The 12,823-nt window shown below is 40.6% G+C and overlaps 1 protein-coding gene across 2 annotated transcripts in view; it reads left to right on the top strand.

Annotated features, from left to right (window-relative positions):
• The window catches only part of snx29 (sorting nexin 29), a 146,268-nt gene that overhangs the window by 116,316 nt on the left and 17,129 nt on the right, over nucleotides 1-12,823 (top strand). For both annotated transcript variants that reach the window (XM_036573094.1, XM_036573095.1), the window contains exon 19: nucleotides 6,501-6,641. In XM_036573094.1, coding sequence (XP_036428987.1) covers nucleotides 6,501-6,641 — 141 coding nt within the window. The remainder of the gene's footprint in view (nucleotides 1-6,500; nucleotides 6,642-12,823) is intronic.

Below are 12,823 nucleotides of genomic sequence, written 5' to 3'. Positions count from 1 at the left end.
CCGCTGTTTATAACACATCTGCTGCTGCTGTAGGTGACTCCTACCTCCTACCTGCCTCCAGCTCCATCTCACACTCCCACCAGCACTTTGTCTCACTCTGTTAACACACTTCGAGCAGACAAGCTTGGATATTTGTTACTGCATCCGCAAGGACAAGTTGGATGATAATTTTATCACTTTTGCAGCAGGTGGGAGGAGGTGACATTATTATTCTTCAGGCCTTATAATGAGAGATATCAATACCCCTTAGAGGAAAGGTCAGCCATGCCTTTGCTACATCGCTCTCTGGATCTTTGTTGTTTTTATTTAAGTTCTGCCTCTGATGGTTCTTGCTATGCTCCTGTAAACCAGAACACTGCTGTCATCTAGTGTCACTGCCTGTTTCTGTAACCATTCATGAAGAGGGCAGATAAGGTCAGACTGTCATGTCTGGCCGTTATTGTTGATCAATTAACCTGTCTTTCCTCTGTGCATTAGAGTAAACATGCATTTTTCAGATTTTTATTCAGATTATGAATCACTACATTCCTGAATAACTCTTATGTACCTAGCAGCTTTTAAATTTAGCTTGAGGTTTTTCATGCATTTGCGAACTAACAATGAAGACAGTAAAGATTAATAATTTATTCAAAAATTCACTGTTTTAATGAACTTTCCTGCTAGAGATAAATAAAACTCCAAGATCTTTTTTCTGTCAAAATTTAAAACCAATGATGTGCAAAGTAGCAGCGAAAAAATATTAAACTAAATCAGTTTTCCTTTAAGCAAGTACATAAACAACCTAAATTTAAATTTGAAATTTAAAAGTGCAGTCTGTTCTTTGTGCATTCTGCCGTATGTCTACACTTTGCTGCAACAAAATTTTACAATAACAGTCTTTATTGAAACCGAGGAAAGTCAGCATCTCTCTGTGCTCCTGTGAGAGGCTCGCTGGTAAAGGCGACGATGCAGTGTTTGAAAAGTAAACAGGGTCGTTGTGAATAATAGTTACTTGCTTTTCTGTTTCAACTCCATTAACGATTCAAGAGAACATGCATTTGAAATAGAAAATGTTACAGTTTAGCTCCTCGCTGGGGTTCATCGCCGCTCGATTTTCGGGCCCTGCCTTCCGGCTGGCTCACACAGCCGCCGTTGGGGGCACGCCACAAATATGTTATCTGGAACACGAACACACACACAGTTCTCTCACTTCATTCCACTCATTCCACACTGGTAACAGATACTGCTGCTAAAGATTTCTGATTTAAGAGTCCCTCCTCACTCCTTACTGCTCCCTGTTCTTCTCTCTCTCTCTCTCTCTCTCTCTCTCTCTCTCTCTCTCTCTCTCACACTTACTCATTCACACACACACACACACACACACACACACACACACACACACACACACACACATTGGCCACCGTGTTAACAGGAAACTAAGACAGTAGCTTATTTATATTCCCCCTTAAAGGTGCTCTATGTAAGATTTTTGGTTAAAATTAAAAGTCGGGAGGAAAAACACTCTAAAATATATATATGTGTTTGTGTGTGTGGCTGCTGCGAGTCACCCTGTAAAGCCTGAAGCAATTTAAAAGTAAGAGGTGTTGGATTGGATTTTTCAGGAGTTTTTCAGACCACATCATACGTCTTTACATATTGACGTCACATGCACAGACTCAAAAAGAAGGTTTGGCTCAACATTATACTGAAGAGATGAAGATATGATCACAATGGTAGATAATTCACTTACATCCTTGGAAGACATGTCTTTCACTAAGTTTTGATGAAGTTACCTTGCTCTTTCAACGTGCTTGCGGACAGCACACCCATTATGGGGATCTGATGCACAACTGATTATAAGGTTACAAGAAGTTCTTTCACACATTGCTTGCAATTACATGTTTTCACAGAGATCTCTAAATTCCCAAATATTACACAGTGCAGCTTTAAATGAACACACCAACATGAAATAGGGTGACTTACCACATGGACAGAAATGTACATATAGCATTTAAGTGGAGCATGCTTACTCTTTCCTGGCCCTCATGATTTAAATCAGAAAATGGTAACACAGATCAGCCAAAAAAAAGCATTGAATTCCAATCATAAATCATAAATAAATCATAAACATGGGAATAAATGCTGCGAGTAAAAGTGTGTATGTGCTGGCCGTAGTGTGTTCTCAGTGTGATCATCAGCCTCTGTAGCTTTGGGGCTCAAACATTAATTTCTCCACTGACAGCTCCAGCTCTGCTACACACCTCAGCAGGATGCGTCTGTGCTGAAGTCCCTGTAGGTAGATGGAGGTCCCCCAGGGAGGAGAGAAGTAGGCCCCTCAATGTGATTCCTCTAGAGATGGGCGGGATCAGTCCACAACTTTTACTGCAACTGCTAATTAGACTGCTGCCAAGCTGTATTTCAAACCTAGCACACTTCAGCTTTAGTCATTCAGCATACAGCCTAAACACACCAACTCTGACAAAAATGCAAAGCCAAGGAGTTTTGTTGGAGCAATTTGTGTGTGTGTGTGTGTTAATCTCTGCAAAATGTCTCTTCTTCTCTATCTCAGTCCCCCGGTGAGGTACACTTCCTCTTTCAAAGAGGATATAATGAGATATTGTAAATGCTTTCATGGTTGGGCAAAAAATATTAGCATCCTCCCCCAGGCTGACATTTGCTTTTAGTATGAATCATTCACTGTGGTTGCTCTTTTCTCTCCCTTATTATTGTTTCCTCCAAAAAAGATAAATGTTGCCAGAGCCATTATCAGGTTTAATGATGCTTTATTGGTTTTTCATGTCTGAGGAAGAACAACTCCATATTCTTATATTCTTGACAGGCTTGTTTGCCCAAAACTGTCATCAAATGTTGCATCTCCATAGAAGAATCTGAAAAGTTAATAATTCCAATATTTGATAATATTGGCCAATATGATTTAATCTATCTAATTAACTAAAATCATTTGAATCTAAAATTTAAATCTAAAACATACAGTTATTTATAATCAATATTATTAGACAGTATTGTCAATTATTAGAATTTTTATCCCCTTAAAATTGGTATTCATATTGGCTGGGCCCTGTTAGCTTTTTTTTTTGTGACATACTTTGTGTTCCTTGTGTAAATGTTAAGTTTAGGTACATTTTACATGTTTTTCTTATTTTTACCATTATGGTGGGCATTGTGTTAAAATTTACCCGCTTAACAATCTCTGTACAGGGCCTTTACGGTGAACTTTTTTATTGAAGATGTGCTTTGCTTTTTATGTTTGCCAATTGTGACATTCACCAGGAAGTGATACTTTTTCCTCTAAGTCATTCTTAGCATAGCAAAAAACTTTGTTTATTCAACACCTATTCCAGTGATTTATGATATGCTGCCAGAGCATCATTATTATGTTTAATGACAATTTTATTTCTGTTAACAAAGAGATGATTTCCACTGGCATACTGAATCCTGGCCTTCCACAGTCACTTTTTGTTAAAGATAAAGAAAGAATTAATTTGTAATTACTGAGGGGGGATGATTGCTCTTTAGAGGATGATCTGTTTCCATAAATATATATGCTAATGAGGCTACGTCAATGCGATTATGCTAGCTTCAAAACACCATGAGTTTGTCATTTGATTTCCTTCAGTTGAGGCGATGTATCCATGTGTGTCAAACTTTGTGTGTTCTTTGTAGTTGTTACAGCATCTAAAAAACTCCTTTGATTAATGGATACCATATCTGATCAGGGCTGATTACATTTATATTAATCCAGAGAAGCAACTAGTGTCTAGCTTGATAGGAAAGCCGTCCTGAATCTCCTGAGATTTCACTTCAGTTTCCTCCACAATTTCAGTCTGGCACTGACCGTATTATGGGCATTTTTTTAGCTGGACCATTCAGCATATTCTGGTGAAGTCCAAGGACTGATATTTGAAATGGACGTGGACTTTGAAGAAAAAAAAAAAACATAATAATGGAAACTCTGGAATAATGTAGATAGCTTTGAAGACAGAATACTTTATTTTGCTCCTTTTCACGAACTCGTTCATTGATGGCACCTATGTGCATAAATTTTGTCTATTTGGTCCCTGACAAACTGAATCTGGAGCACAGTGAAAGCAAAACCAGTCTTAAATAACTAGTAAATGAAAGAGAACCCTAGAAAAGTTACCCTGCATTTATGATGAAGATTGATTGGTTGTGAATCTCCTCTAATTAAAAGTAGAGATCAAATCTATAGCGTCGTGTCTGTACCATACTATACCTATTTTCCTTTTCCTCTCATGTTTAATGAAAGCGAGTTTCATTGGCATGCTTTGTGACATGGTCTGGCATCTCTGCTGTGAGTTCACATGGATGTTCTCCAAGTGCAGTATGGGAATGTAGAGCTTTTATGTGTCCTTTAGCCATTGATCTTGACAGAGAGTAGCCACAACCAGTCTCCTGTCCTTCTTCCATCTGGCTTTTTGATCAAATACAGTTATTTTGCTCTCAAAACTAGTACACTACTCGCAAAACCACTACTGCTATCCCTGTCCTTCACAGTACAGGTGATAAATAAAAAAAGGCAACATTCCCTGGGCTTCAGACTCAATGAACAAGCAGCATTGTTGCCTCAGAGTACTGGAATTTACAATAGTTGGTGACCTATGTGACAGCCATTTGATATTTCATCTACTGCCATGATGGTGTATAACTGTCAAATGCCAATAACAAAATTCTAAAATAAAATACCCACGAGTTAGCATTGTGCAAACTACATCCCTAAATCATCTCACACTTTCCACAAAACGTTATGTCAAATAAACTTTTGCAGATGGGGGAAAATCACACTGGATGCATTTATTGTGGACAAAGTTGTCTTTATTGTATTGTTTTCGTTGGGAGAGGGGCATTGCCCGCCTGCTTTTTGTGGGGGGTGCCCCTACAACTCTTCTGCAAATGTAGGCATACAAGCTTATTTTGGATGAACTTTTGTTCTTGTGATCAGTAACCTTCTGCTAAAGAATTTTTCGGTATTATACAAAGATGCAAAGAATGCGTATTTTACAGTCAGCCGTTGTATTCTTTTAGCTAATTTTGTGTACATTTTTTTTAACAAAAAGCCTTTTTTTGCAGTTACTTTGGTTTCGATAATTTTGTCAAAGATGCAAAGAATGCGTATTTTACAGTCAGCCGTTGTATTCTTTTAGCTAATTTTGTGTAAATTTTTTTTTAACAAAAAGCCTTTTTTTGCAGTTACTTGATACCTTGAGAAACTCCATTTAAATTTGCACCCACCACAAAATCTTTGTACCTCGATTTAGCATTGTTTATTTTTTATTTATTTTATTTTATAATCTGTGTGACATGTAATGTATTGCACTCTGTGTTTACCCCGACACTTTTTTGATTAATTTTTAAGAAAGTGTGATTTAATAGAACAAAATTATCTTGACATAAATAAAGTGGGTGAGTTTCTTTCTCAAAAGGTGAGTGAAATCACAAGTACAGTCACAAAGTGAGTGAACTTTCTGCTTGTACATATCGAAACAATAGCTAGCTGGCGTAGCTGATTGACGGTTACATGTAGTGCACCTGCGTTTTTCCACCTTCAGAAAAATACAGTGTGAACCCGCTCTTTATGTGGTTTCTGACGCTGTATAACGTTTCTTTGTATACAAATTGACACAATTTTGTTGTATAGTTAAAAACAGTAGTAACAGTCCTCTTGAAACATGAATTTTGTCTGTAATTTTGTCCAAAAAACATAAACTTCAGACATCAAACTTCTTAGCTGATCGACTAAATTCTGTGTTTCCGCCATCATACTAGCAGACAAAATAAACACAGCTAACATTAATTTTTCTTTAGCACACAGCTACACTTTTGCCTTTTTTTACCATTTGCCTTTGCTCAATTCTGTCTCATACACAAACACACACACGAATGCACACAAATACATAATCCACTGCTCTTCATACCCAGTGGACATGCTGTGTGAGAGACGGTGTGTGACGTTGCTGTGAACAGAGGGTAGGCTTGGTTCATTTGAGCTGCGGCCGTAGGCCTGGAGGAAAGAGGAGAGAGGCAGGTGTGAGAATAGCATCAGCATCCTGACTCTAATATAGCAGTGGCGTTCCTGCCTGGAATTAAACTTCTGATCTTCCGTGTGAAGGGCTGTAGTGTTACCCACTGTGCTCCATTCCAGTGAGGAAAAGGATGGAAATGCCCACCACTCATAACTATACATGCACTAAGTGGTGCACCAAGTGTAATAACACATTCAAATATTCAAGTAGAGGACTATTCTCTAACAGGTAATATTAAGAGCACCACATGCTCACAGACCCAAATGAAACGTAAGGTATAACAAGTAAGACGTGCAAGGGAGAAAAATGAATCTGAATTAAAAATATCATCCATGGACATGGACATTTCTGTCAGACCAAAGGGAAGTAAACAAAAAAATCCGTAGCCTGCTAAAAGGAGGTTGTTAACCCAGATAGGAGATAATCTATGGAATATTCATTGCATGATCCATGTTTCAGGTGTACATCAGGATTTTGGACAATGAGTGGAATGTGTATCGGCGCTATGCTGAGTTCAGAGTGCTGCACAATCATCTCCGTGCCAGGTTCCCTCAAGTCGACACCTTCAACTTCCCTCCCAAAAAAGCCATTGGAAACAAGGTAAGAGCACCTGCTGCCTTTTGCTGCTTCTCATTATTAAGGCTCAGCTCTCCAGACACCAGCTGGGTTAGCACCTCTGTAGTTTCATTGGAGATCTGGACCTGGGTGGAATCTCATTGAATAATTTAGTGGAGTAAATACAGTTGTTGGTCTTCACCGTGAAGGAAAGCCCTGAAGAAACTGCATCAGTATCTATTTACTTCACTAGTGCAGGGGTTTTCAGTCAAATACTTGGGGACCCCCAGCAAATCCCTATTTTTATGCTCTTCCAGCACCAAACACACATCAGCCAGGTAATCAAAAGTTGTAAAATACCCTTTAGCTGACTCAGTGTGTTGAGAAATGGGATGAAACTAAGATGTTGGGACTGGATTTAAATGCCTGTGTTGTATGAGCATTATTAGCTATTAGGACTCAAGTGTCTTATGTGTTCATCATTGAAAGGCATTAGAATTAACCTGAACCAAGAGGATATCAAGAATCTCCTAGTTTTGCTCTAATAAATTGCATGTATATGAAGAAAATGGCCTGAAACACTATGTAAGTATTCAGACATAGGGTACGTTCGATACTGACATGGAAAACAGTAATTGCATGAGGGCAGTACTTTAACTAACCTAGGTTATGGAGATGACCACATGAACCCACTGACAGTGCTATGTAGGAGTGTAGCTTGGGATCAGTGACACTGCTTATCTTTTTTCCAGTATTACTCTCTAAGCCATTTCCAGTATTACTCTATAAGCCATTTCCAGTATTACTCTCTAAGCCATTTCCTTCCTCACACCCAAACCTTTTCAGGTGTAATATTTCCCATTTTTCATCTGCCAGGTGTCTCTGCTCTGTCAGGCTGCTGTGCAGAGTGTGGGGGTAGATTGGTTAGGCAAGCTATAATCCGGCCCACTACTCCGCAGCATATCGAAGTCATCAGAAGAGCAGGGCCATACAGGCTAATGAGGCTGGCCCCTTTCGTCCCCCTCCTGGCTTTTCATTTCTCTTCTTGTTTTGTGGCTCAGTTGAGCTGGCGGACAATAATTGGCCCATCGCTCCACTTCCTCTCCCCTGCCCATGATTTTGAGCGGGTGCCAGGTGGGCCTGGCTCAACCCTTCAAAGGTAGATTTTTTTAGAGCGTGAAAGACAGAGCTGATTCACAGGGACCCAGACACATAGTGCCAGCCTGCCTCCTGCCTCAAGGACAGCCAATAAAAAGAGGTAATCGACCTGTGGGCAGCTGTGCTGAGAACTTGGAGCTACCTTTAAATCTGTTGTAAGGAACGAGTGATACAACAACCTGAAGCCATGTACTTCTTTTCACATTAACCCTCTGGTTCTGATTTTGCATATATTCTTGTTGTTTTGTTTTTTTTTTTCCCCAATTTTCTCCCAATTTAGTCGTCCGCAGTTCCACCCACTAGTTGGGACTCCCCCATCACACGATAGTAACAGCACTAGTAGGGCAAAGGTTAGCACATGTGACCTGTGAAGCCAGCCACCGCATCTTTTCGAACTGCTGCTCACGCAACGTCACTGAGAGCCAAACGCGCTCGGAGGAAAGCGGCAACCGCCAAAGCTGTTACATCAGCTAACAGACGCCTGCGCTGACTAACATTGCATTGAGTGATGGGGGAGAAGGGGGACCATCCTTCCCACCCAGACAGCAAGGCCACTTGTGCTGTCTTGGGCTCCCAGCAATGGATGGCTGTAGCATCACCGATCAAACTCGCGATTTCCCAATGATAGGGCCAACGGTTAGACGGTTATGCCACTTGAGAGCCCAGATTTTTGCACATGTTCTTAAATTTACCAATAAAGGCACTTGCATACGACATAATACCCACATATTACATGTCATATCAAAATGTTCAGTACAGTCTCTGCGCTCTCTATAATAAGACCCTTTTCACCTGGAGCACTGTGTAAAGAGATAATTGGGCCCAAAAACTGAAAAATCGAACTTTTTGAATTTTAGAAATTCTTTATATCGTTTGTGGAAAACATAGCTTTACTCATGCCGACAAATTGTTTTGGTGCATAAAATGAGTATACCAAAGTCTTAGGTTCACAAAAGTAGTGAAATGTATGAATAAAATGGTAGATAAATTATATTGTCATCGCTGTTTTCCAAAACCGCTGCAGCAACTTCAGCGACTGCAAACGTTTTCCACACCACTTGCACCTGTAGTGATTGCCTGAGTGTCCATTGGTCAGTTTCATGCAAAATATAGGCAGACACACAAATCCACGAATTACAGGCGAGAGGCAGATGAGACACAAAGATTCACCAGTTACACACGGTGAGAGGCAGATGACGTGTGACTTAACTTGTCTTCACTGGTTCATAACTCCACATGTGAGTCATGTACGTTCTCGCAATGTGATGGAATAGAAAGGCCAGACTCTACATATCCTGGAACTGTTTGAACCGTGTTTCTACACAGTATTATCACAAAGATATTAATTGAAACACAGAGAAACATCTAATTTGATGCAATGGTGGATTTGTCAACCCCAGATGGTTAAAAGTAGGTCTTAGCTCTTTGCACTTAAAGTATTATCACTCAGGATGGAGTATTACTGAGTCAATTAGCACAGAATTTTGTGGCACAGTAAAGTTTTTCTGTTTTTTCTTGAGGTTCCTTTATTTAATGATGACACGTTGTTGTATGATGACCTCTCAGTAAAGTACCTGATCTTGATAGTGGCTTAGTTTTACTGACGCAAAAAAGGCTCTCACGCTAAGCAGAAAGCCTCTCTGTTCTTGGCCTTTTATTGCAGAAGAGCTTGTCTCCAAAAGAACTGCTTGTCTCCAAAGTGTTGGCAGGAACTTTGACGTGCAAATCTAACTGGAGTGTAGAAGCCCTTAGGGCTCTGTTAGAACAAGGAAGCAGGAGAGAAAGAAAGAGCAAGAGAGAGAGGCAGAGGGAGACCCCTTACCATGTAATAAGCACAGCACTAGCAGTTTGAGGGCGACAAGGTTTTTTTGTTGTTTGTTATCGTTGAGACCACTGAGATTAGCTGTTATGTTGTTTTAATCCCATTATTGTTTTCTGTGATTGGCTTTTGTTATCAGCAGCGGTTTGTTAAATCCTTCTCCTCTAGGTAATGTGCTGTGCTGCACACGCCTCTTCTTCTATCAGATCATCCTTGTATAAAAGAGCTTGATATACTCTCTGTGGCTCTGTTCTGTTTGTTGCAGAGATATAGATGAAGTTAGACCTATTTGTCCATTTGAAATTGCAGTGTCATCCCAAAGATGCTTGATAGGACTGAGATCTGTTGACTGTGCAGGCCACTGAAGCAATGAAAACTGCCTGTTGTTCCTTTAACTACTCAGTGAAAAGAAGTGCCTAGTGACGTGATGTTTTATCATGCTGTAGTGTAGATTAACTGTAGCCATGAAGGAATTAATTTCGTCAGCGGCAATGTTCAGATATGCTGTGCCCTTCAGATGTTCTTTGATTGGTATCAGGGGCACTAATGTGTACCAACAGAACATACACCTTCCCACTCCATCACAACCAAACAGGGTTTGTGGCAGTTTCTGATCCTTCCATCAGCATGGCTTCATCCAACCAGGCAATTTTGTCCACTCCTTAAAGGTCCAGTGTTGAATTTAGATGTGCTATGCCTGGTTGTAGACTGTTTTTTTTACTTGCATGACTCTTATCATTCTCTTCAGACTCATCTGATGTACAAGCTGTTTGCGTCCACAGGGTCACGGATCGCTGGCAGTTTTTGGTTTTCAAACCATTTTTGGTCAAATGGTCTGCTGTGTGTGAAAAGCTTAGGACAAAAAGTCCAGTGCCTAGTCCAGTGCTAACTATTGCTAGAAAAGCTGGCCTGCCTTGTTTAGACATTAATCATGAGCATGTAACATAAGACTTATTGGAATGTACAATCTCCATGAAAGTAGGGGTTGTACCTTATAAACTGACAACTCTGTGTATATAATTCATTTGCCAGCATTCATTTTTCTTGCACTTTTTGCAGTGTGTGCTGTTAATGGACTGGCATTTCTGCCTCTGTGAGTATATCATCATGTCTTAATCAGTAATCAGATGTGTCTCTCAGCATGATCGTTATGCCTGACTCCTCAATATCAGGTATGGTATCCTTTAATGATGAAGGAATGCAAACAGAGGTTCAAATGAGGAGCTTTTCTGGACCCTTTTAAATGTTTGCACTACGGGGCTGTCACATATGATCGTCTTCTGAAAGCATCATTGCCCTTCTCATCATGCAGCTCCAGACAGACCAACTAAAGTAATTACCACCCCAGACCTCACCTCTGCCAAACTAAAGTACACAGCGCGCTACGCAACTGTTCAGCTACTGTTTATTTCTGCCATATTTCTCCAGTTTTGGCTTTCACTTCATATTATGAAGCAGCAAAGGTAATACAACAACCTGTAATTGAGTTTTTCCTTGTTAGCTATTTTCCCCCTTTCCTTTCAATTTATTCTCAGCCTGTTGGCAGTGTTATAGGTCTTAAAAGTGCTCTGTAATTCTTTGTTACAGTCACATGCACACAGCTATTTCTACAGATTGCTATACAGGGGTCAGTATGGCTTGATTTGGTGCACCTTAAAAGAAAAAAACAATTGTTGCACCCTCACTCTCAGAATGCAAGGTTTAATTCATGATGCATGCACAATGTACGATAAATGTCAAAATAGCAGTAGTTTATAGTAAATAAATAAAGTAAATAAAAAATCTCAGTGTAGTACACATGACACTTTTTAGAGTTAACATGCTGCTGGAGTTACCTGCACAGCTCAGGGAAGGCAGAGGAAATCCCACTGCAGTTCTTGTGAATGAGCTGGAGAAGCTGTGTGTTTTGGGGCTGTTCCTCGAATAGGAGTGTCTTCTGTGAGGGAATCTGTGACCCACTGCTGCTGGTCTCCTTGCGTCCCACACCCCCACTCCCCCATCTGTTCAGGGCATGTCAGGCCCCTCTACACATAGCTGTTTTGACAGCTCCTCAGCAGCTGATTTGTCAGGGCCCGGGCCCAGCTAAACGCGCTAAACATTCCCGAGCGTGCTCCGTCAAATCCGCCCCAACTACAGCCAGGCCCAGCCAGCCATGCTGAGAATGATGACATCAAAGAGCAAAGCTGTCTCCTCTCTCAGTCAAACTGTCACCGCCACGGCTTCTCACCCGCCAGTTCTTTACAGCTGAGGAGATTCTTATTGGGACTGAATTTACAGTCACTGTTTTGAGCGTGCGCCTCCTCCATCTTACTCGGGGACTTTGAAATAGGGAGTAAATTGTAGGGGTTCTGTTTCAGACACTGACTAAGCAGAGAGCAGTATTTCAGCAAATGTAGCTAACAAGTGTTGGAAGCTTAACACATCAATTAGCGCTAGGCAAATTGCACACTTAAAACATCACACACTTTCCTCAAACTGAGTCCAGTGGTTAAGTAATTAAGTAATTGCTTGTGGTTTCTGACACTGTGTAATGGACAGAAGTACATTGTTTTGCCTGGATTTTGCCAGTTTTTTGTCTCTTCTTGTGTCTAGCATAAATTACTTGGCCTTCGTAGAAAGCAAACCTTGGACACTAAACATGTCTTGGCTCACTGAACATATTTAAGGAAATTTTTGGCAGCTTTTCTCTGAAATTTCACCTTAAAATTGGTGCCAACGTCCAAGCCCTTACCTCCCCAGCAACGGAGTTTTTTCCCCAGGTTGCTGAACTCTCTTTGTGTGAATAAGCACCTTTTTGTTTTTCTGAATGACAGGGTGTGTGGGTCTGTATTCCTGCAGTAAGTGAGCTTGGTGTGTCTCCAGGCTGAGAGGCTGATAGAAGGCTGTGATTTGGGAAAGCAGTCATAGCCCAGGCTGTGTGTATGGTGTTTCTGTAGACATAATGGCTGGCTGGTGAACGGTGGTTCGAACCCCCTCTGCCTGTTCTCCACTGATAGCAGCTGAGTCGAATGGGACCATGCTAATCTACACACCTGTTCACTGATACTTCAACAGAAGCAGCAGACTCCAAAGGCACACTAAATCTGAGCATATACCGTACTCATACTATTCACTTTGGCTCCTATGTAATGGAGGGCTTCTCTGTATGTATTGCTAAATTATTACTTCAGTCACTGTCCTTGATGCTCTGAAGTTAAAATGCAGTTAATAATACATTGTAGACTGTTAATGCTTTACTGTCATTATCTCT

The sequence above is a fragment of the Colossoma macropomum genome, unplaced genomic scaffold, assembly GCF_904425465.1.
Source record: "Colossoma macropomum unplaced genomic scaffold, Colossoma_macropomum, whole genome shotgun sequence".
Taxonomy (NCBI): Eukaryota; Metazoa; Chordata; class Actinopteri; order Characiformes; family Serrasalmidae; genus Colossoma; species Colossoma macropomum.
The sequence above is the reverse complement of the archived record's forward strand: the minus strand, read 5'-3'. Positions and strand labels throughout refer to the sequence as shown.